General features: G+C 47.5%; 10 protein-coding genes across 10 annotated transcripts; 5 read left to right on the top strand and 5 right to left on the bottom strand.

The window, feature by feature from the left end:
* Nucleotides 1-435: 435 nt before the first annotated feature.
* Nucleotides 436-1,640, bottom strand: F4807DRAFT_453679 (retinol dehydrogenase 13; the record flags this gene model as incomplete). Its single annotated transcript, XM_048000493.1, has 4 exons — nt 436-566; nt 617-751; nt 836-1,498; nt 1,556-1,640. The coding sequence occupies 4 exons, from the start codon at nt 1,638-1,640 to the stop codon at nt 436-438; spliced, it is 1,014 nt and encodes a 337-aa protein (XP_047850608.1).
* Nucleotides 1,641-1,999: 359 nt separating this feature from the next.
* On the top strand, nt 2,000-3,986 carry F4807DRAFT_244823 (FAD/NAD(P)-binding domain-containing protein). The gene is made up of 4 exons (XM_047994327.1): nt 2,000-2,433; nt 2,524-2,948; nt 3,004-3,119; nt 3,179-3,986. Exons 1-4 carry the CDS (start codon nt 2,358-2,360, stop codon nt 3,861-3,863), a joined length of 1,302 nt encoding a protein of 433 aa, XP_047850607.1. The 5' UTR covers nt 2,000-2,357; the 3' UTR covers nt 3,864-3,986.
* Nucleotides 3,887-6,653, bottom strand: F4807DRAFT_470500 (putative maltose permease; the record flags this gene model as incomplete). Its single annotated transcript, XM_048002824.1, has 10 exons — nt 3,887-4,281; nt 4,338-4,492; nt 4,549-4,558; nt 4,608-4,719; nt 4,867-5,128; nt 5,182-5,562; nt 5,620-5,683; nt 5,738-5,743; nt 6,290-6,442; nt 6,507-6,653. The coding sequence occupies 10 exons, from the start codon at nt 6,651-6,653 to the stop codon at nt 4,144-4,146; spliced, it is 1,428 nt and encodes a 475-aa protein (XP_047850606.1). The 3' UTR covers nt 3,887-4,143.
* Nucleotides 6,654-7,971: 1,318 nt separating this feature from the next.
* Nucleotides 7,972-8,821, top strand: F4807DRAFT_464095 (MACRO domain-containing protein; the record flags this gene model as incomplete). The annotated part of the gene is made up of 2 exons (XM_048002074.1): nt 7,972-8,588; nt 8,653-8,821. The coding sequence occupies 2 exons, from the start codon at nt 7,972-7,974 to the stop codon at nt 8,819-8,821; spliced, it is 786 nt and encodes a 261-aa protein (XP_047850605.1).
* Nucleotides 8,822-9,215: 394 nt separating this feature from the next.
* On the bottom strand, nt 9,216-10,423 carry F4807DRAFT_464094 (Aldo/keto reductase; the record flags this gene model as incomplete). Its single annotated transcript, XM_048002073.1, has 3 exons — nt 9,216-9,911; nt 10,003-10,023; nt 10,100-10,423. 3 exons carry the CDS (start codon nt 10,421-10,423, stop codon nt 9,216-9,218), a joined length of 1,041 nt encoding a protein of 346 aa, XP_047850604.1.
* Nucleotides 10,424-11,510: 1,087 nt separating this feature from the next.
* On the top strand, nt 11,511-13,216 carry F4807DRAFT_440697 (PLP-dependent transferase). Its single transcript, XM_047999324.1, has 2 exons — nt 11,511-11,842; nt 11,893-13,216. The coding sequence occupies exons 1-2, from the start codon at nt 11,701-11,703 to the stop codon at nt 13,092-13,094; spliced, it is 1,344 nt and encodes a 447-aa protein (XP_047850603.1). The 5' UTR covers nt 11,511-11,700; the 3' UTR covers nt 13,095-13,216.
* A 369-nt stretch (nt 13,217-13,585) lies between these two features.
* F4807DRAFT_470495 (uncharacterized protein) lies at nt 13,586-14,968 on the bottom strand (the record flags this gene model as incomplete). The annotated part of the gene is made up of 3 exons (XM_048002823.1): nt 13,586-14,281; nt 14,340-14,421; nt 14,478-14,968. The coding sequence occupies 3 exons, from the start codon at nt 14,966-14,968 to the stop codon at nt 13,586-13,588; spliced, it is 1,269 nt and encodes a 422-aa protein (XP_047850602.1).
* Nucleotides 14,969-16,217: 1,249 nt separating this feature from the next.
* On the top strand, nt 16,218-17,798 carry F4807DRAFT_464091 (glycoside hydrolase family 128 protein; the record flags this gene model as incomplete). Its single annotated transcript, XM_048002072.1, has 5 exons — nt 16,218-16,595; nt 16,649-16,801; nt 16,851-17,434; nt 17,494-17,609; nt 17,674-17,798. The coding sequence occupies 5 exons, from the start codon at nt 16,218-16,220 to the stop codon at nt 17,796-17,798; spliced, it is 1,356 nt and encodes a 451-aa protein (XP_047850601.1).
* Nucleotides 17,799-18,438: 640 nt separating this feature from the next.
* On the top strand, nt 18,439-19,908 carry F4807DRAFT_470490 (uncharacterized protein; the record flags this gene model as incomplete). The annotated part of the gene is made up of 3 exons (XM_048002822.1): nt 18,439-18,487; nt 18,555-19,176; nt 19,278-19,908. 3 exons carry the CDS (start codon nt 18,439-18,441, stop codon nt 19,906-19,908), a joined length of 1,302 nt encoding a protein of 433 aa, XP_047850600.1.
* A 302-nt stretch (nt 19,909-20,210) lies between these two features.
* On the bottom strand, nt 20,211-22,161 carry F4807DRAFT_453673 (putative MFS quinate transporter; the record flags this gene model as incomplete). Its single annotated transcript, XM_048000492.1, has 4 exons — nt 20,211-20,938; nt 21,032-21,386; nt 21,450-21,590; nt 21,712-22,161. The coding sequence occupies 4 exons, from the start codon at nt 22,159-22,161 to the stop codon at nt 20,211-20,213; spliced, it is 1,674 nt and encodes a 557-aa protein (XP_047850599.1).
* Between the last annotated feature and the right edge of the window lie 1,157 nt (nt 22,162-23,318).

Genomic DNA, 23,318 nt, shown 5'->3' with positions numbered 1-23,318 from the left:
GAGCATAATTTGAAGTACGCAACGGAGCGTAGCTAGGACACAAGCACAAACTCGCTTAAAAGCGACTGCACTGGCATATGCAACCGGTTTAGCCGGGGTAGAAGTCGCACAACTTTTACGAACTCGGCGAATGGCCGGGGCTTCTTTATTGCTCATTTAGACTCGTGAAGCACACGTTCCTGTCTCGATAGCGTGGATAGCTGGGCTTTAAAATAGAAATGATTACACGGAAGCAACATAGGCGTCGAGTTCTTCGGCGCATTTAACCCGTAACAACACCCACATCGAATACTAGGTGTCTACATGCGATACTAGACACATTAAGCCATGTTTATAACTCCCGCGTCAGACGGTATCTATAAGACAGGTGCTAATAATGCCACCAGAAGTTCTTGAATACGAATAATGTTCGCCGCACGAATCCCACCAGCATATTCACTCGAGATTAAACTTCTCCCCGACCAGATCTTCACTTAAAAGCCACAGACGCTCAGCTATTGCCGGGTTTTTGGTGTAGTCTGCGCTGGGAAAGAATTGGCAGTCGGCCAAGTATATGTCAGTGGGGACTATTTTGAACGTCAGATGTAATTACCAAGAGACGGAGGAGAGAGCTTACCGTCTAGTGCTGGATCTAATGCCGCCACAAGAGTCGTCGATGCACCTTGGTCGACATTCTTCCAAAATTTAGACGTTTCCGCGATGGCATTGGCCATCTCCTCATCGTGCTCTCTACCAAGGTTACTACTCACGCCTAAACAAGAGTTCATCTAAGTTAGCTTATCGTTTGCTAACAGATTATCGATGATCGGCATGGGGTATATGGCGTATTCCTCACCTCCTGGGTGTACAGCATATGATGTGATTCCCTTCTTCTGTAGATGGCTTTGGAGATAAAGCGTAAACAAAATGTTGGCCGTCTTGCTCTGCGCATATGCAATGGTAGGCATATAGCCATCATCTTGGACCCTTGCGAATGCGAGAGGTAATGGGGAGAAGGGTTTCTCCTCCAGAGGTACTTCTTTATTCTCGATATTATAGTCGTGGAAGCGTATCGTGGATAGTCGGTGACCGTGGCTAGAAAGATTAATCACGCGAGTTGCTCCAGCGGGAGATTCCTTAGCCGCTGCTTCTAAAAGAGGGAACAGCAACTTCGTAAACAGGAACGGACCAATATGATTCGCACCAAATTGCATCTCAATCCCTTCAGCTGTCCATCGACGCGAGTTGTAGGTCGCCCCAGCGTTGTTGATCAGGATATCCAGCTTCGTGATCATCCCGAAGACCTCCGTAGCTGCTTTACGAATGGACGCCTGGGAGGCCAAATCTATCGCGATAGTCCGTACATCGACCCCTGGGTATAATTGGCGAATCGAATTCGCCACGGCCTCGAGTTTTTCTTTCGTTCTTGAAGCAAGAATCAGGACTTTTGGTCCCTGGGAGGCAAACGAAATGGCCGTCCCCTCGCCAACGCCCTCAGGTGCAACACCAGTAATCAGAACTATTTCATAATCAGCTGAACGGGTACAAAGAAGGGCCCGTGTCATGAGATTCTCACCATTTCTGCCTCCAATTCTCTGCGCATAGACCTCGGCGACCTCCAACCCGGAAGCCTTCTCCCCCCACTCTGAGTGTGAAGTCATTTTAGAGACTTAGGGGTTCGTGGCACGATCGACATCCACAAAAGGGTCGTGACCGTGTTATAGTCTGTGGCTTGGTCTATGATACAAGTCCAAGTTGCAACCCGGATGAAGATACAAGGGCGTATCACTTGATTTGTTACCATCTACTACCCGAGACTGGATCCCGTCACCCCGAGCTAAAGCATACTACCATAACTCAGGATCGTCGAGGAGGCCGGCATGACTTTTGGATCGCGTGATCGGCTATTCTGGGCCGAGGATGGACGACGAAGTATAGCCTAAGATCAGGGAATAGAAGGAATTGTAGAGATTTCGTAAGGGGGCAACAAGGTCTCTACCCAATAGTTGGCCACGATGTCCGGACAAACTATCCAACGCTGTCGATCCTCCCCCCCCTTCGTCACCTGAGTCCAGGCCTCGGGGACAACGGCTGGAAAGAGTCAGCCCCTTGCCAACTTAGGCCAACTTGGGGGAATTCCCCATATAATCATTCCCCGCCCCCGCATCGCGTGTTGGGAAGATGGAGTTTCTCATCTTGGATGCAACCGGCATATTTAAACGTCGATTAAGTCAACACCCTATTGGCCATTGCCACTCTCCTAAAGTAGCTTGACCATCCACTCGCAACTTGGGGGATTCTAAGCCTTCTGTAGCGAAGGGACTCTCTGCCCTGTCTTTACACGTCTCGGGAAATTCTTTTGCGTTTGGATCATCAAGATGGCAACTAATGGCTACACCAATGGCGCAACAGAGCGGCCTAGGACGGGTGTGAAAGTAATAGTGGTTGGTGCCGGTATGTATGCTATGCGTATTATACAGAATTCCTAGAGTCAGTAAGAGGTTGATAATCTCTAACATTGTTTCCCCTTTCTCCGGTGATTAGGATTCGGTGGCCTAGGAGCAGCGATAGAATGCCACCGTCAAGGACACGATGTCGAGATATATGAGGCGTTCCCAGAACTTAAATCCCTGGGTGATATTATCTCGTTCGGGCCAAATGCAGGAAGAATCTTCTACCGCTGGTCGAATGGCGAGGTTGCCCGACGAATGCGGCCCCTGAGCATCGACTTGAGAAAATACGGCTTCAACATCCACAAGTACGATACTGGCGAAATAGTTATTAACCAAAAAACGCCGGAATACGCAGTAGATGCCCCAAATTTCAATGGACACCGAGGAGAGTTGCACGAAGTAGTTTTCAACTACGCAAAAGACGACCTAGCCATACCGATCCATCTGGGAAATAAGATTGAGCAGTACTTCGAGGACGAGAAAGAAGCAGGCATCGTGCTAGAAAGTGGTGAAAAGGTCTGTGAACTTATTGAAACCGAACCAAATCGTTGCTATTAGCTCACTATGCAAGAAGATTGCCGCCGATGTGGTCATCGCGGCAGATGGAGTACGCTCCAAGGCCCGGAAAGTTGTCCTGGGATACGAAGATAAACCAAAGAGCAGCGGATACGCTGTTTGGAGGGCATGGTATGAGGTCCAGCCTATCTAATTCCATGCAACAATAACTGAAATTATTCGATATTCAGGTTCCCAAATAAGGACATGCTTGCTGATCCAGAGACTGTACAATTCTGCAACAATGGCGATACTTTCAACGGATGGATAGGGCCGGATATGCACTTCTTATTTAGCACCATCAAGAATGGCTCTGACTGTAGCTGGGTCCTGACGCATCCCGATGAGCACGACATCGACGAGTCGTGGAGTTTCCCGGGCAAGCTCTCGGAAGTAAAAGAAGCAATAAAAGATTGGGATCCGCTATGCACTCGAATCGTCTCCAAAACGCCCGAAGAAATGCTTGTTGACTGGAAATTAGTCTACAGAGATCCATTACCAACTTGGGTCAGCCCCTCAGGGAGGATTGTTCTACTTGGTGACTCGGCACATCCATTCCTCCCTACAAGCGCGCAGGGCGCTACTCAAGCACTCGAGGACGGAGTAGTCATCGCTGTATGCTTGCGTCGCGGCGGAAAGGAAAACGTTCCTGTCTCTGTCAGAGCACACGAGAAGATTAGGTACGATCGCGTGTGTAAGACCCAGAAGACCGGCGAAAGCACACGAGATATGTGGCATAAGACCGATTGGGAAAAGGTCAAGAAGAACCCCGAGATCATTCAGTTCCCTCGGCAGAGTTGGATCTTCGATTTTGACGCGGAGAAAAACGCCGAGGAATCATATGACGATGTCGTAAAGGAACTTCTCAAGGCATAGACTATTTCTCTTTTTGCCTGCTAGATCGCATCTGCCTCAATGACGTTTATCTGCAGGATGATTTTGGAATAAAGAAATCATGTACATTGCCAATTCCGATAGATAAGATGTTAATTAGACGTGCAGTGATCTTCCATCTCATATAAAAAGGGTTCCTACAGAGGAATACGTTAAATTCCTTCATATACGACATGTCATGATTAGGCCAGAAATCCTCTCCTTCGAATCCATCACACCTACCAACCATGTCTTGCCCCCAAAAGACAACGATGACTGTTCTTCAAGCTCTTGTTTCTTTCTCCTTGGCACTTCCTACCGTTTCTTCGACATACTCTGCTTGGGTCTTCTCCTCGAGGACAGCGTGGCTTCCTGTGCAATGGTATTTGCGGAACTTCCGAGCAGAAATCCGAGCCTCGAACTGTTGTTCTAGTGATCAGCATACTCGACTATTTTCGTAGGACCTTGAAGCCTCACCATTTCATCGATCTCCTCAAGGGTGCGGTCCTTCACTTCTGGTAGGAAGAAATAGATCCAGACGCCTGCGATAAGGGATGACCCCGTCCAGATATATCCATACTTAGGGCCCCAATTTAATGCATCTGGATTGATGAAGTACGGCGCAGTGAAGGCTACGTTGACTTTATGTTAGTTATCCTACGAATTAGCCATACAGATCAGGACTTACTAGTAAGCCACTATGAATCATTAGCTAAGAATTCTAGAGGATTGTCTCGAAGTACTTACAGCAAAGAAGAATCCCACTCCAGTAGCCAATCCAAATGTGTGCGAGCGTAGACGCTGCGAGGAAAGTTCGCCTCCAGACAGCCATGCATAAGGAGCGACCATCGCATTATAACTACAGGATGGTAGTCAGCGACGTTTCTTAAGTGAAAATATCATAAATTTCTAGGTAAGTGGTAGAATTGTTGATTCTTTAATTGGCGAGACAGCGCAGAGGGGGTGGACAGGGGTGGGGGACAATGAAGCACCAAATATTACATACGCGACTATGTAGAGGACACTCATCCCGACGAGAGCTTTGCCCGAGTTTTCGGTATTCGGATGAATCGTGTATATCACGGCTATGATTAGTTGAGAGAGCCCGCAAAAAGCGAATCCCATGAGCATCATCACTCGTCGACGCCCAAATTTCGTAATCAAAAGGGCGGTGGCGAGTAGCGCGGCCACTCCAACGCCAGTGAGGATACAGGAGTTCTCGAATGCATTTCCGACATTTGCCATTTCGAAGAAATAGGTCCCGTATGCTGCCACATGTTAGAGAATAATCAAGAGACTTGGATGAACAAGGTGTACGAACATATAACGTACATAGAACCAGACGCTGCCTGGCTCGTCAATGCAAGCACAGCAACAGTGGTTCTACGACGGTCAATAGGATTCCTGAAAAGGTCCAAATATCCAATACCGGCCTGCAGTCGAGCCTCGGCTTCGAGCGTCGTCCGCATTTCCTCTATTTCCTGGCCAACTGCCCACCCTCGAGGTCTTAGCCGTTGTAAAGCTTGCTCGGCCTTTTCGAAGTTCCCTCTCGCCGCGAGCCAACGGGGAGATTCAGGAATGAAGAAAAGTCCAATGGCCAAAATTCCAGGCACAATATATACAATTCCCAGGGGAATGACATAGGCGTCTCGGGTAGGGTTCTTCGCTGCGAAATTATCGACTATGGTCCCAATTAGGGATCCTGGAAGCTGGTTAGATGCAATTGAGCCATATCCCGTGTAGGCATAATGAATCTTACCAAATGAAATCCAATATGAGAAGAACGAGATACCCAATCCTCTATAGCGACTTGGGACACTTTCCTACAACAACATAAGTTACTTGTGGCGTTAGTAAGCTTCATCGACTATCCGTACCTGAATCTATAACATGTTAGCTTCTCGAAGAGAGAGAAGTTGTGTTAGATGCTAAATAATAATAAAAAGGATTTTCGCTCTACTTATTCTTTTATTTCGTTTCACCTTGGAACAGCACTCCTTTGATTCACCCCCACCAAATCATCGTGGATTATATAGATATAATAGGACACTTACTATTATCGAGTTAGTTTTCGCATAAGAAGAGCAGAATATGGAACGGGTTTGCAGGGAATCTAGATAGCGTATGATTTAAGGAGAGAGTTTCTTACATACCGTAAAGTTGAGAATGCGTCATTAACAGCCCATTAGCAAAGCCTATGATCAGTCTTCCAGCATATAGACCTCCTATATTCGTAGTAGCCTGCATGAGTGCGGTAGATACGAAAACGCCAACGCAAGCAATCCACTTGAACAGTGAGAATCAGCGATTTATTCTTCAGAAATTTCCAGCATAGCTCGAGAGCTGAAGCTTCTCGATTGGCTGAATTAAGACCCTCTCACTCCCGAGACACGCTAAAAGGGGAGGGAAGGGCTGTCCATATCGCATACCAGAGACATTTTCCGACCAATATACTTAGCCGTGAATCCAGTCGAGGAAGAAGACACGAAAGCGCCGAGGACCATCAAAGACGCAATAAGCTGTTGCCTGTCGGCTTGGATATTATACCCGAGGGGAGTCGATGGATCTTTTTTCCCGAAGACCTTGAAGTTGGTGTTTGAGCAAGATGACATGCAAATCCGCCAAGGGGAGGAAGCAAGTCCATACCTGGAGAAAGGGAACCATGGCCTGAAGACCGCCAATGATGCCGAAATCAAGACCATATTGAAAAGAGCTTAGAGATACTAGAGTCATAGCAATCATCGCCTTCCAGTGGTCCCTCACCCCCCATGATTTCTCTTGATCTGGTGCCATTTTGATCGTAAGTGAATGAATAGCTGTAAGTCGAAAGGACAGAGACTAGACTGTGTTTGAAGACTCCCTTGCTCGCATACGTGCTGCCCACCTTGACTTAAGAATTAAGCTCGCCTGTGATATAGATGATGAGGACCTTGCTCATAGCTACAGGGAGCCTGCATTATTCAACCCTTGATTTGGATATGCCGTTGTGGGCGTGCAGGTTTAGGTAGACGTAGCCACAATGCTAAATGATTCTGTATATGGAACCCCTGTTGCTCTACTGTCCAGCAGACCTTTCCAGGCTTGATCGTCCCCCCTTTTCCCCACACATTGGCCATAACCATAGCTAATGTGGTATTGCCGGCTAAGCTGTTGCAACGTCAACTTGGAGAAGCCAACCCCATCCCCGCCATGTGGCGGATGAGATGGGCCGATATCATATTGGGTATTTCTGGTTGGATGGAAATTTTCATGGTATAGTTGTGGTATTATGATTGCTTGTGGTAGAACTGAGCCATGGTATCGACCCCTGTGATTCGTCACGCTTTAGCTAATACGAAACTTCGTTTTCTTGAAGTGGCTATTCGGTTTCTTCCTATGGATGACTATGCAGGTATCGATGCAGATCCGGATAACCGATATTTGTGGGAAGCATTGATCTCAAACATGTTTGGCGTAAGAAGAACGGGATATGGGTGACTACAGACAGTACAGAGTAGGCTAACCCAGTAGGTATCTAGAGAGTTAACAAAGGCAGGAAACTTCATTACTAGGATATCAGATACCTAAGCTAGAAGAATTTGATGAGATTCCATATCCATATCCAGGAAAATGACAGAAGAGGCCGACTAGGAAAGGATGGATATTGAATTCGGAGATTTGTGATCGACATCCGTTATGGAATGTAGCATATTGATTCTGAAGCCTTTTCCTTATAAGTTACGTGGGATCTCTCTCTGTAGGCGCAGAAACAGTTGAGGTAGTGACTCTTTTCTGTATTTTGTGATTATCATACTTAGATATTGTTGTTGTTGTTGTTGTTGTTGTTGTTGTTATTATTTGGCACATTGAATGCTAACAGCTGGACTGGGTCTTTTGTGGGTCCATTGATGTAGGTACTTTCCTATCGATAAAGCTTCCACCATTCGACGTCACTTTCCCCACCTGGACCGGTGTGCTGGGGTGTTAGGACGCTCTTCCCTTTGAATGTCGTAGGTACATCACATCGCGTAAGAATTTCAGATCGATTGGATCTTCGACTTTTCAACTTTTCAACTTTTCAACCTCAACTTTACCATTGAAAATTTCTCCCATGCTTCGCGCCGCTGTCAAGATGGCTCCCACTTCTGCATCTGACATTCCTTCTCTTAATCTTCTCTATAAACTTAAGAAGTTAGACGTCTCAAGACTTGGTCCTCTCAAAGGCGCATCTCCAGTCCACAATGACCGCATCGGCTTATTCCGTGGCGACATCACCACCTTATCTGTTGATGCCATCGTGAATGCCGCCAATACTTCCCTACTCGGCGGTGGCGGCGTTGATGGTGCGATCCACCGAGCTGCTGGGAAAGGTTTACTCGCTGAATGCCGTACCTTGGGCGGTTGTCCCACTGGCTCGTCCAAGATCACCAACGGATACAATCTTCCTTGCCAGAAAGTCATACACACCGTCGGCCCTGTTTACAACGACAGCAAACCTGCCGAAAGCGAGGCTCACCTGAGAAGCTGCTATCGGACCAGTTTAGAGCTTGCTGTGCAGAACGACCTGAAGACTATCGCGTTCAGCGCTATCAGCACCGGCGTATATGGCTATCCGAGTCTGGATGCCGCCAACGTCGCTTGCGACACCGTCAGAAAATATATGGATGGCGACGATGGTAAAAAGCTAGACAAAGTTATATTTGTCACCTTTGAAGAGAAGGACGTGCGCGCTTATAACAGCCTTCTTCCGTACGTAGTTAACCAACCCCTAAACCTCACAACACAGTTCACTGATCAATGCTATTTCGTATAGTCGCCACTTTCCCCCAAGCATTCCAGCCTCGTCCGACCAAGATAGCATCACCGGGGAGCAGGCCGCCGAGGCCGAGGCCAAGGCCAGTCAGTTGCCCGACGTACCTACTACCGACCCTGCCGACTCCGAACACGTGCCAAAGAAACAGAGACAGTCTAATGAGGATTAAAATCCCATGCTTATGATGGACACGATGTTACGACGATACGAGAAAGGGTTACATGGTTGGTTCGGACAATGGAGTTATGGCAATAGTAAATGTGTAGTATGGAAGAATATCCCGATACGCGGCTGCTCATTTCACTAACAACATGGTAGCCCGCCGAGTTTCCCACATTACCATTCCCGGGTCATCATATAGGGCTATTTTGACATTTCGGCTAGTTATCGTCGGTCAACTCTTAGTCGAACGACACGAATTCATCCCGATGCTGGCCCAACGGGTCATGGCGGGTTTCTATTAAACAGACCTACGCCAATTGAAACTTCCAGTTTTTCTCTCTGGTACTTTTCTAGAGCTTCTATCCAATTCATTGTTAGAAGATCGGTGACAGACCCCATGTTCACTGACTGCGCTCCGGCCCAAAAAGCACTTCTTTGGTATCATAGGCGTACTCCATTGGGAATTGCCAATACGCCTCCATATCCCCTTTAGACAGCTGCCAAGCCTTTTCTAACACTGCAAGTATCTCTTTATCTAGTGGCCCTTTTTCAAGGTAGTCGAGATTATCCCTTAACTGTTGCAAGTTGGAGAAGCCGATCACGATCCCGTCGTGCCCACCTTTGACTTGTAACTGTGAATGGTGTACTAACCAACGCACGGCTAACTCGAGTGGACTTAGGCCCCGTGATTCAGCCGCTTCACGAATCAGGCGTGCGCCTTCAATGATGCCGTCTCGAAAGTATCGTCCACGCGTCAGGTGTTGAAATGGACCAGCAGCGAATCTCCCTTCCTTCGGGTCGTCATCTTTGGTCGTTATTTTGCCTAGCAGGAAGCCACCTCCCGTTGGGCTGTAGGCGTCGACGGCGATGCCGTACCGGCGGCACGTCGGGATCAGCTCGGCTTCAATCGTTCTAAACAAACAGTTGTAGATCGCTTGGTAGACTGTGGGGCGTACCCAACCGTTGTGCTGGCACGTCATGACGATTTCGGCGACCTCGAAAGAGGTATAGTTGCTTAGGCCAAGTCTGGAGAACTTTCCCGCTTTATGCAGCTCGTTTATCGCTGCGAGTGTAGTTGAGAATGGAACTGAGCGGTCCTACGTAAAGGATTGCCTGGTTAGTGCGGAGTTTGTGCTTCATAATCCACAATACCTATTCTTTGCAATTTTACGCAAGGGGTTTCGTTACCGGAGAGTGAAGGTAGAGGATCTATAATCGTGTCAGTCTCGTCGTCCAGGCACCTTTTGATCGTGGGAATAATTCTATTCTTCGATCAGATACGTACGTCTACCGAGTCGGTCCCAAGCTCTTTCAAACTGGTCTCGAAAGTCTCTTTCAACGGCCCTGGTGCGTGAGACCCTACGGGAAGCGGCCATATTTTCGTGCCCATGCTTAAGCCTCTCTCCTTCCAACCAGCTTTTCTCGTGAATGACTCCTGCTCCCCACCGATATACACACGTGCTGTGTCAAGCTCATTATACCCGCGATCTTGGAAGATGTCGAGAGCCTGTTTGAAGTCATCAAGACTTGTCATACGTGCTCCCGGACTTCCCTCGGGTCCAATAACCATGAGGCCTAGGATAATTCGCGGCTTTGCTTGGTCTGCCATCTTGCACAAATTTAGATTGGGTATAAATCCTTAATTCCCCAAGCTGTCTTGATTTCGAAATAAATTCAGTGAAATGAAAACTCCCCAGGACACAAATGTGAAGTGAAGTAGCCTGGATGATTATTGGCTAATATCCCCGGTCTTATAACTGCCTACCTACATATGACTTGGCGTTGTTTTCTCCCCGCAATAGCTCCATCCACGGGAATCAACCATATCAATCGCCGGCAGCAGTGCCGAGCGGGGAAGAACCACTAACAACACTGTGGGCATAATATACAAACGATCATGTGTTAGTTTTAGCTGATGTGTCTCTTAGTGGAGAACATACGAGACTTAGAATCAGGTATACTGGTAGATAGTGTCGGTTGAGAAAAAGGATGCTCAAAAGATTTGTTCACATATACCTGCCTACCTAGGTATATACCGTATTCAATACCAATGCTTTCAACTAAGGATGCTGTCGATGTTATGTAATAAGCCCTGACAACTTACGTTAACATTTATCCCTTAGAATATTTTCCCATATCCTGAACCTCGCAGTGAGCCCCATGGCGACCTAGTATTCTTTTCTTAAGACTGACAATAAATATGAGAAAATGAATTTATGGTTGCTTGAGGTGGACAGTGAGATCGAAATAGTTAATTAGTAGAAATGTATTGGTTGGTTTAGCTTAAGCCTTCCCCAAGTGTGAAGGTGGAAGGGGAAAAGGGGCAGGGGGTAAAATACATAATTCAGGGGCGAGCAGCCCCCTATTTGACGTGATGACTAAGTCACATAGATGCACAGCGAACTATACCCATATAAAGAGCAACTAGCAAGCAAGTAATATCAATACAATCCTCTTAATCTTTTCTATTAAATACGTTGTTGAACATTAGACACCTACATACCTGATTAAGTAGTGTCACTTATTAGTAGAATCAAATGCTCTTAGCTAAAGTTGAATTTCTACGTGCGATTTGTGACTCCAAATTACTTGGGTAATCATCCGCGACCGGCTTGGAATTATTCGATATCGGAATACGACGTGACATACTAGATGTCTTTCTCGCGCCCTTCCGTGCGTGTCAGTGTGGGGTCTACTATTTCCGATACGGCTAACGGACACGATCCCGTGGAGCGTACTAGTAGTTAATTGCGCTAGCTGTGGTTAGGGAGTAAAACATATAAGGAAACACCAAGTCTTCATATCTTGGATCTTTAGCAGGATTGTAATGTCCATAATCCCTTTTCGAAAAGAACTTGCAGCTTGCCAGCCTGTTACGATCCTAGAATGAGCTCCCATACCGAGACTTCGGCCCCATCCACGATAGGGAGCGATGTCGTAGGAATGAGAGAAAACACTTCGCCGGTATTTGGCCAGCGAATGCTTCAACATTTCGACTTCGACCCAAGTTGTCGTAACTTGAATCATGGTAATGTGCCCCTTTTCTGTGAGCGTAATCATGTTCCTAATCAACAATAGGGTCTTTTGGAGCAAGCCCTCGGGAGATTAGAAAAAAGCTCTGCTGGTTTCAGGATCTCGCTGAAGCAAGGCCCGATCAATTCATTCGCTATGAAGCTCCCGATATTCTGAACGAGTCCCGGGAAGCTGTGGCAAAACTACTCAATGCACCTACTGACACGGTCGTGCTTGTTCCAAACGCTACTGTTGGAGTGAACACAGTCCTGCGGAATATTGACTGGAACGATGACGAGAAGGACGAGATTCTTTACTTCAGCACTATATACGGAGCGTGCGGGAATACTATTGACTACCTAGTAGATTCAAGCCATAGCCGTATCTCAGCACGTGAAGTACGGTTAACATATCCACTCGAGGATGAAGAAGTCATCGCTGCCCTCAAAGATGCGATAGAAGCTTCTACCAAATCCGGGAAACGTGCGAGACTTTGCCTCTTCGATACAATATCCAGTCTCCCGTCTGTTCGTTTACCCTTCGAGCAGATCACCAAAATCTGTAGAGAAACCGGAATCCTAAGTCTCATCGATGGGGCTCAAGGGGTTGGAATGATCGACATCGATCTAAAGGGACTCGATCCTGATTTCTTTGTTTCGAACTGTCATAAGTGGCTTTTCGTGCCTAGGAGCTGCGCCGTCCTTTACGTCCCTGAGCGAAATCAGGCGATGATCAAGTCGTCGCTCCCGACTTCTCATGGATATATCCCCAAATCTGGAAAGCGGTTCAACCCGCTGCCGAAGCATAATGGGTCTAACTTCGTCAATAACTTTCAGTTTGTGGGCACTCTAGACACGAGCGCATATCTTTGCGTAAAAGACACCATAGAATGGCGACATCGAGTCCTCGGAGGCGAAGCCAAGATAATAGAATATATCCAGACACTAGCGAGGGAGGGAGGTAAAAAGACAGCATCCATTCTCGGGACGTGGGTTCTGGATAATAAGTCGAACTCAATGTCCAAATGTGCAACCACCAACGTTGCTCTGCCTTTAGGACCTGAAGATAGTATCCGGGCTTCAGGATGGATGATGGAAACAATGATGTCTGACTATAAGACGTTCATCCCGTTGTTCAGGCATAATGATCGCTTATGGGCCAGAATAAGTGCCCAAGTTTACCTCGATATTCAAGATTTTGAATGGGCTGGCCATATTCTCCTCGAGCTCTGCGACAGGGTGAAAAGAGGTGAGGATAGGAATGTGTGAGCTGGCAAATATCCCATGGGAATGTTATTATGATAGAAACATTCTTACCCCAATTTACAGAGATTATCATAGTTCAGAAAGAGAATATTGAACATTTATGACCGGCCTAGTTGGTCTACTAATAGGACATTTACTCATATGCCTAATAAGACTTAGAGGCATCAAGATAATAATTTTAAATAATGCCAAAGTAGTTTCCGTCTTGAAAGAAATTGGCGAACGTTCCATTTTCTCTTCGTTCTCCTTTCCCTATCACCCCCTTTTTGAGTTTACCAGGCAAGATGTTGATCCGTGTAAGCAGGTCAAGTAGGGCATAAGCCAAGGCTTCCGCTCTCCATGATATTCAAGTGAGTTCCATGCAGCTTTAGAATGATTTAACGAATGTATCCTACAACTACCTATATAGAAAATTACTCGAACCTCCCAACCGCAGCTCTTCACCTTAATCCAGACTATCGTCAAAATATAGAGGCAAACACTTTTACATATACCTAAGGTACGTAAAAGGTAAAATGAAGACAGTTGTTCTTGCTAGCCACGTCGGGAACCCCGGTCCCTCCCTTGATGTACGCTTTGCCGTGACCAATCTCCTTATACTCCCAGTCGACGGCGGCTTGGTTACCGGGTCCTTTCCAATTACCCTCGGTACTCGCAAGGGCCTTCTCGCCGTTGGGCTTTTTCTCCACCGCTGCTGCCGGTGCATCTTTGACAATATCTTTTTCAAACCCGTTAGACACGTTGGAACCATCTGTCGAGGCGACAGTAGCCGCACCATCACACCCTTGCTCTAGCGAGATATCGCCATGAGCTCCTCCGTCGTTGGATGCCTTGACCTGAAACTCGCCCCAGGTAGCCGGCTGCTGGTCTCCACGCTGAACGCGGCCTTTGAAGCCAAGTTCAAGCGGCACATGAATAGTCTGGTTGGGGCCGACTTCAACATTTTTTAGCGGGTGGTCGAAATTAGCGCCAGCCTCGCCATTGCCGTTCCAGTAGTTATCGTAGAAAAAGTACGTGTTCTTCCGAGGAGATTTGTTGGTCAGTTGGATGCCTGGGCCGAGCGCAGGAGCAGCGGCAGCCATCATCTTGATGTTGCCGCCTGATACCCCATTACTTGCTCCTGAGGCAGCTGCAAGCGTCGCTTCTTGGCCAGTGAACGGCTTGGATGGATCTGGTGCAGCATTTCCGTCCTGAGAAGCGTTAGCAAGAGGCGACGATACATATATCCATAATTAACCTGGGTCTTACGCTGTAGATGATCAAGATATCCTTGCTACCATTACCGGCTTTGCTCTGTGCATTGTCTGCTGGGTTACCACCACTCGGCCCCCTTGGAGTAATATTAGAATCGTTGGGGATCTAAGCAGAGTGTATAAGTCAACTCACCAAGCACCCACACCGATGTACGTTCGACCGTTCGCAAAGGTTCTTACGAACTCCTCTAGAGGTTGATAGTCCTTCGGTGGACCGATACGCTTAACATTTCCCTTGCCATCGAGGAAGACGTGGCCGTTGAGTTGGTTCTTCTTGTCTTGAGGAAGCTTGTGATAAGCCTGATTGCAAGCTTGCATGAAGTTCTCGAGACCTTTATACTTTCCAGCAGGATCGCCGACCTGTTGGCAAGTCATGTTGCCACCAGCGCCACAGATGTTGCTAATATCGATGACATCGTTGCCCTGGTAGCCATGCTTGGTGATCTCACATTGCTCGCCAATTATGCCTTCGTGTACAGCAATGATGGCTCCTGAGGTGCCATCAGCGGCTTCGATACTGGCTTGGCCATTCGCATTGATAGTTAGATCCTTATTAGCATTGTATCCATGACATTGAAAGGTCTGAGAGTGGTTAGACCTGTTGTGAATCTTAAGATAATGCATATTCGCTAGAATTGTTTGTATATGTAGGTAGGTAGGCAGATAGTTGCTGACTTGATGCTATGGATGTATGGCTGTGAAAATGGAAGGAAATCTAGGGCATTTTATATTTCTACAGCTACGAATCTCTCGTCTTATTCTCTACGTACATTTGTCTTGATGAAAGAGAATATGGAACACCTGCAATATTACTTCTCTTCTGGTGATACAATCCAAATGAGATTTTACGATGTCACCCGCATGTTGAGCTGAGCGAACTTAGCCACCACCAATATTTCGCAAGACATACAGGACACAAAGTCCTATTCAGATTCAAACCATCACGAGAATCTCCACCATGCCTAGGTCGTCATGGGGTCCAATAATGCGGCGAAGAGGTCAGAAATACAATACTTTGCCGCAAAGGATTCTTGGTGAGGACTAGACTCTGATGTCATAATCAACCAACAACTCCCTCTGGTAGACATTCCGACGAGGTTACACTCAGATGACTGACTTCGCATAGCTATGTCTCCTTAGAGAGTAGTCAGAGGCGAGAGGTGAAAAAAGAGAAAAAAAAAAAAAACCGCAGCCAAATTCTGTTCGGGAATATCCCTGCGTCAGATATTGCCTTCTAACTTAGCGTTTACATGATGAGGTGTGAGAAGCTGCTATGCCAAGTATTATGTTAGCTCTCCAATACTGGTTGGTTGACTGGCGATATTTACGAGCTGACCCCAAGAATTATGCAGCCAAAAATAATAAGCCCTTGAAATAACAGGGGATATAGCCCCCAGTCCTCATGATCGGGAATAGGTAAGCCAATATTGAGTCCTATTGAGTCAACGATTACCGTATTTCAACGACAAATCGATACTGACGAAGGGAGACCAGAACTTACCTAAGTCAGAAGCAAAGGTCGAGTCTACGACCTAACCATCAATTATTTCTAATCATATGATATACAGAATGCCGGGAGAGCTTGCCTAACTAGTTAACCAGTGCAACCATTCACCTAGGTAAAGCCGGCACATGAGCTATTGTCAGCATGAGGCGGAGGGCCGCCTCACCTCAGCCCGACCCCTAAGCCGCTCTTGCAGCATGTTGATGCCGTCACACTTTCGATTCAACGACAGCTTTATATAAATACGTATAAGAGCCCCTTTATATCTGCTTCTCAACACCATAACAATCGTCAATATTCATATAAATCAAACTACACTACTACTTTAAACCCCTTATCTTCATAGCAGGCTTTGCATCAATATTTAAGATGGTTATCAAAAAGCGTCAGATCCTCTGGGACTGGACAAATTCAGCTGGTCCAGGAAATCCAGGTGTTCCCGACAAGATCAACCAAGTCCCCTTCGGTGGCAACAGCCCAGTCGCCTCTGTCATAAACTGGAACGCATGGGTTCCCCCGGAGCTCAAGGACCGAGTGCCGTTCAGGCCTATGGTTCGCGTTCTTCAGAGTACATCTGGCAACGATTGGGCAACGATAGAAAATTCTAAGTACCCGATCATACTCTTTTTCAACGAGCCTGAGCGTGCTGGCATAACTCCGGAGCAGGCAAAGGATATTTGGTACAAGCAGATGTTACCCCTGAGAAAGAACAAGGGAAAGAAACTCGGTTCTCCAGCGGTTGCTTCTGTAAGCACATTCAACATCTCATGTTGACTCTATCAAGACTGATTATTCCACAGGACGATAATGGTATCAAATGGATCGAAAGTTTTATGTCACTCGTGTCAAACGACCCTCCCGACTTCCTCTGCTTGCACTACTACTCGACCAACGCCAATGATGCCATCAAGTACATCGAGAACATGCACAACAAGTGGCCCAAACATAAAGTCGTAAGTAGATGTGATTATATCTTGAAGTTGGTAACTGACGCATTCCAAGATGGTGACCGAAATTGCATCCATTGATCGCAACTACCAGAATGTCCTATCTTTCACCGTTCAGGTCTGCAATTGGATGGATAATCAAGACTGGGTCTTCGAGTACGGTCTCTTCGACTTCCAACGCAAGGTTGCGGATAACTTTGTGAGCCCGGCCGCCCAGCTCATGGACGCGAATGGTAACTTCACGGAGCTGGGTAAACTATATGTTAGCCAGCAGCCCATGAAGGTGCCTGGAAAAGCAAATGTCTCCGAAAAAGCATTTTCTGCAGCTTCTGTCCCTGAGGGTGATGCCAAAACTGGAAGCCCCGTATCTCATGAGACCAACGATGCTGTTTTCCAGGCCGCCGAGCTTGCTGTGAACGGCAAGAATGAGCTCACCGCGTCTGCAGCTCTGAGCGGTGACCAACAGAAGGCTCTCGACGTTCATAACAACAAGAGGAAGGCGAAAGGTCTCCAACCCCTAGCCTGGGATAACCAGCTTGCTAAGAACGCCGAGGACTACGCCAAGCATCTCGCACAGATAGGTAAATTGGAACACTCTTCCGGTGATCAACGCCCTAACCAGGGAGAGAACCTTGCGTGGTAAGACGATATTCTATGTAGTTAAGATGAGAAATAACTCTAACGTAGGTGATATCTAGGGCTTCTAGTTCAAACACACCTTTGGCTCAGGCTGCAAACATGTGGTTAGACGAAGAGAAGAACTACCACGGGGAGCCGATTGGGCAGGGTGACTTCGGATCTTATGGTCATTACAGTAAGTCGTCTTCCAGCTAATTTTTTTGAGATTTCCCTTGTTCTAACTTATCTACCCTCTCCAGCCCAGTGCATGTGGAAGTCGACCACAAAGCTAGGCATGGGTTCGGCGAAGGACGCGAAAGGTGGTGTTTACACCGTTGGAAGATATTCTCCCCCGGGAAACATCGTCGGCCAGAAACCCTACTGATCTACCGCAAGAAAACTTATAATAACACTTGTGGGATATCATACTACGGGATGGATTTGGGTTATTATCTTGAAAGGTGTATATTGTTTGAAACTGCTCTGTGCTTAGCCGTATTGTCGTCAGCTTGCCGATCACAAGCATACGCTCTTTTAGCATACTACGCGAAATAAAGTACAGGATCGATATCGATACAATGTTCAATATGCTGAATGTAAAATTTAGCTTGGCAAATGTTAATAGTCCGTATTGAGTTGCAATTTGTGTCCTGACTCATGAGAATGTCTAATGAGGATCCATGATGCAGTACCCCTATTTGTGCCCACTTAGGTAGTATTAAATAAATAGATCAATGTTATTGATTCATTGCCGTAAAAAACTATCTCTTTCCTGTGTCTCGTTGCGTCAGATGTACGGCGTTAGGTTCAGTTCGAGGTTTCACATTGTCGTACCCCTATCAGAGGTATCTACTACCCACATATGAGGTATCATGAAACTGGGTAACAGTGCTTTCTTCAACAAACTAATCTATCTCAGGCACCCATCTACCTAGTTTCAAATCTTGTATTGCGATTCTGCAAGCTAATACAAAAAGTCGAAACGCTTAACAAGATCGATACCTGCTGCAACCGACTCGACCAAAATGTGGTTGATTCGCATTGCCAGCATAGCGGCAGCGCTGTTCATCACTGGTAGGTTTATGGAAAGACATTGATCTGTTAACCAATATATGAACCCCTAACATAAGAGATATCGTAGTGGGCGGATTTACTATTCCGCAATCATGCCCAGGCATTCCATCTCCCCATTACCCGTTTGAGCTCGCCAAAGATTGGAAGGCAGCCAAAGTAGCAGACGGGTTGCATTCTCCTCGCGGATTGGCCTTAGATGGCGAGGGTCGCCTCCTTATCGTGGAAGAGGGCATGGGAATCAGCCAACACACGGTCGACACCAATGGTTGCATCACGTCGTCGCGCGTTCTCATATCCATGCCCGCCTTGAACCATGGTATCTACATGGGAAGTGATGGAGGCGCATTGTACGCCAGTTCAGCGGCTACCGTGTTTAGATGGACGTACGATCCGAAAAGCGGCAATACGAGCGGTTCGCCAGTTACCATAATCACAGGAATGGCTAACGAAGACCACGTCTCGAGAACATTGATTATCCCGCCTACTCGCCCGGATTTGCTAGTTGTCTCTCGTGGTTCGAATAGCAACTTAGATTATGCGACTATAAATCCAGCAACAGCGCGGTCAATCGTCAAGGTATTTGATATCATGAAAGTGCCCAATGGGGGGTATGACTACGCTAAAGATGGCTGGAACGCGGGATACGGGCTGCGAAACGACGTCGGACTGGCCTTTGACGGAAATAACATGTACGTCAAATGTGCCCTTCTTGCTCTCGTTTCAGAATATCTATCTCCCTACTTGGATACCTAGGGAAACTAAGAAAGAACCTGACAATTTTCATGTGTAGGCTCTGGAGTGTAGAAAATAGCGCCGACCAGCTCATGCGCGAAGTTAACGGCGTAACCACGGACATTCACATGGACAATCCAGCAGAAAAACTGAACTTTCTCGGTGATATAGCGACCCCTAACAATGCCTGGTATGGTTATCCTGCCTGTTTCGCGGTCTGGCGCCCTGACCCAGCTATTGTCGACGGCACCACCATGCACGAAGTTGGCGTGGGTCAACAGTTCGCCCTGGCGCCAAATAATACCTTCAACGATACAACATGCGCCTCCTTGGCGAGGCCGCCGCGTCTCGTATTTGAAGCGCATACAGCACCGCTTGATGCCAAGTTCGATATGCCCAGGTACGAGAACATGTTCGTCACGTTCCACGGTAGCTGGGACCGCAATCCGCCTGTGGGATACAAGTTAGTCGCGGTACCGTTCACCCGTATTACTCAAGGCGGTTATGAGCCTGTGGCGCCGGCTAACAGCAACGCTGGATATTTCGATATCTTCTACCCGCCCGATGAAGGAAAGTGTTCGTCGTCCACCTGCGCGCGACCAGTCGGTTTAGTTTTCGACACGGTAGGACGCTTATATATGACGAGTGATACGTCTGGGGAGGTGTTTATGCTTGGTAGAAGCGGTTAAAGGGGGGCCTTAGAACAGCGATTGACGATCTTTATCTTGAGTCTGAAGTGAAGGTGCAATATCGAGTTACAGTTCCAGTACTTGCTGCAACGTAATATTATTGGAGGAGTTCTAGGAGATTAAAAGGAGAAAAAGGGGTTCTCATGGTGCTTTAGCTTTTTATCAGAACAGTTATCTCGTTACCTAATTCTAGGGGGCTGGTAACTTCATTAATTAGACCAAGTTTTACTCTGCTAACAGTCTAATTCCTAAGCTACACAATGTCCCTAGTAGGACCAGGTAAGAATTAGGGCTAGACAGCCTTAAACACGAATATCCCCCTTTGGTCTCTCCTCGCCAACTACGTCAACGTGATCTACCTCCACTGCCGCCGCCTCCTTCTCGTTGTAGGCCTCGTCCTTACGGTCAGCATCTTCGTTCCCGCGTCGTCCAATCTTGTACCACGGCAGCTCGAATAGGCGGTCCATCGATTCCAAAGATCGGCCCGCAGTCTCGGGCACGAAGAACCAGACCCATAGACCGCCTAGCACGGTGACGGCACCGAAGAACCAAAACGTTCCCTCGGGCGAGATGCCACCCTGACTCGTGGGAAGCAGCATGTTAGGAACAGCGCGCGAGTTACCGTACTGGTTTGCAAAGTGAAGCGTCATCACGATCGACGTGGACAGGGCGCGGATCCGCAGAGGGAAGAGCTCGGCCGTGAGCAAGTACTGCATCGAATTCCAGCCAAGGGCCCAGCCGCAACCGGAGATGTAGATCATCGCGATAGCACCGCGGCTAGCGTTCCTCTCGGCCTGCGGAAGTATGTAGCTGTCGTCAACTCCCAGTTCTGGTACGGCTGTCAGGAACCCCGCCACGTAGACCATGGAGATGGCCTGCAGCGTGATGCCGAGAAGCAAGGCACGCTTGCGGCCGATGACGTCGACAAGGAAGAGGGCGCAGATAAGCGCCGCGACGAACTTGACGATGCCGAATATACCCGTGACGAGCAGGGACTCGTTCTGGCCTGTTATGCCGAGAAGGTCGAAGACTATTATATTAAATTAGTAAAAAGTGGAATGAGGAAAGTTCAAATGTATGGCGAGAGAGGAGAGAGAGGAGAGAGAGGAGAGAGACAACGGACAGTCATTAGCATATAGCGTGATAGATCCCGCACCGGACCACTGAGATAGGAATTGCACCATCGCGCTGAGGTAGAGGCGGTACAGGTTACTTGGGATCAAGAACATTTCCTTGAGCACACCGTACCAGCTCGTGCCCATGGTAGCTTCTAGTTCCTCTTCGTGCGCGTCCCGGATGGCGCTAATCTCTGAAATAACATACGCGTCGTCGACAGGCAAGTGGCGGATGTGAGCCATGTTCTCGGCTGCTTTCTGGTATTTGCCTTGTTTGACGAGGAAGCGTGGCGACTCATACTGGAAGAATGTCAAGATGAAGATGAGACCGGCAAAAATGATGTGCAGACTCGTCGGCGCGAGCTAAGGGGCCATCATGGTTAGTTACACGGGTTTCACGATATGAATTGGCCGAGATAAACTTGCCCATCGAACGTGAGTAGTGTCGCCGAGGTTGACTTGAGCCCCATAGTTGGTAAAGTACGCGAGGACAATACCGACGTAAACGAAGCCCGTGAAGATACAGGTGCAGAGACCTCGGATAGAAGCTGGCGCGATCTCGGCGATCTACCATATGTCAGTAACCCGCATAAAACCTCAGAATATCGGTTAAAATTCTGTTATAACATACTGCAAAAGTGTTAGCTCATATTCTTGACGTGATAAAATAAAGACACATACCATAAACAGGACCGACGACAGGCGTCTGTCCTACGCCGAGGCCGGCGATGAAACGACCGGCGTATACGGCTCCGAGATTACCACCATTTCCCATGAAGATGGCGATCCCCAAGATCCAAAGGAGGCACAATTGGCGAGTAGCCCAGATTCTGCCGATACGATCGCAAATGACGAAAGCGAAGAGCGCGCCGCCTACCGAACCTATCTGTACCATCGCCGACACATTCGCCTTGATGTTCGTCTGCTCGACCTTGCTGTAGGAAGAAAAGTTAATGTACCGCTGGAAATCCTTGGAGCTGAAGGAGCCCGAGATGAGACCTTCATCTACACCACGGGCAGCGCCTAGGAGGCCGAATGAGATGACGGCAAACCATAGCCGCCAATTGAAGACATTCTTAGGCTCGCCTAGATTCTTGAGCCTGAAGATGTTGACTGGTTTCTTGACGCCGCCAGCCATTGTCGATCTCCTGAGGTAGCTTGAGTCTTGGAATGGGTAAATACAGCAGGAGTTGAAAGAGGCTGGTAGTGGGAAGCCGTCGTGCTTTATGTAAATGCCCTACATACGAAGGCCTCGTGGATAAAACAGTGCAACACAGAAAGGCCTGGCACTGTGAAAAGTTCCCTTTCAGCAGCCGACCGCCCTGGCGTACAGCAAGCTTTGACCAAGCTTTTATGAGTTAGCTACTGAAAAATACAGCATCTATTCGACGCTTATGTAATTTGTGCACTGGGCAACGGCAGCGAAAGATATGCGGAATGATGGGCCGAGGCCGAGATTCTGCTCGTTTCATTGTCTACCGATCCTAGCAGATACGCCGACCTGATCAAGCCGGCAAGAAACAGCCAACCAGAAAAGGATTTCTTCAGCATGACTAACAAAGGAACTTGCCATGTGTAACACGAAAGACCAATGAGCCTCTGAATCTCCGGAATCCTTGACGGGTATACGCGGGGTCCCCGCGTCTTCTTCTCCTCATTCCCATTGCGGAGGAGGTCAGCAAGTCTTGGAAGTCTTGGAAGTCTTGGGAGGTAAGGGGGTTAGCTGGGTAGCTGGCGACGGTCTTCTTGGCTCTCCATAGAACTGGTGATGGCCTAACTATAATAGTAAGGAGATGTGAGAAATAGCTGTTTTCTACATTCGTCATCACGTCCTTACTTACATAACTAGTTCGCGTACCTAGGCTCTTGGCATATAAGATAATAAGATAATCAACCCGCCTTGATATGTTGACTTTCGACCATGCTGACCATGCTGACCATGGGGACAGCGGTGTATGTATGCTCATATTTTTTCATACCCAGGGTTTCAATGATAGGTATCCACCCGATTTTACCTATCGTGAGAAGCTCCGAAGAGATCTTTCGATTTCGGCTCTGATTCTCGGATATGGTTTGCGTGAGGGTGAAAGTGAAGGCGAGACACAAATTGGTGAACGAATTGAGAAAGCTGGCTTACACAATGTATGTGGTATGCAATAATGACTTTTTAAACGCATGTGTCCCTGACTCTCATAAAAAATAGGGGTAATTAGAGTTTGATTACATAAAGACCCCGGAATGGGCCGACGCAAATGCGAAGATATCCCGATGCGTAGAAACCAGAATCTTCCCGTA

The sequence above is a fragment of the Annulohypoxylon truncatum genome (assembly GCF_022578515.1).
Source record: "Annulohypoxylon truncatum strain CBS 140777 unplaced genomic scaffold F4807scaffold_37, whole genome shotgun sequence".
NCBI lineage: Eukaryota > Fungi > Ascomycota > Sordariomycetes > Xylariales > Hypoxylaceae > Annulohypoxylon > Annulohypoxylon truncatum.
Note: the sequence above shows the minus strand (reverse complement) of the source record. Positions and strands in the feature narration are given on the sequence as shown.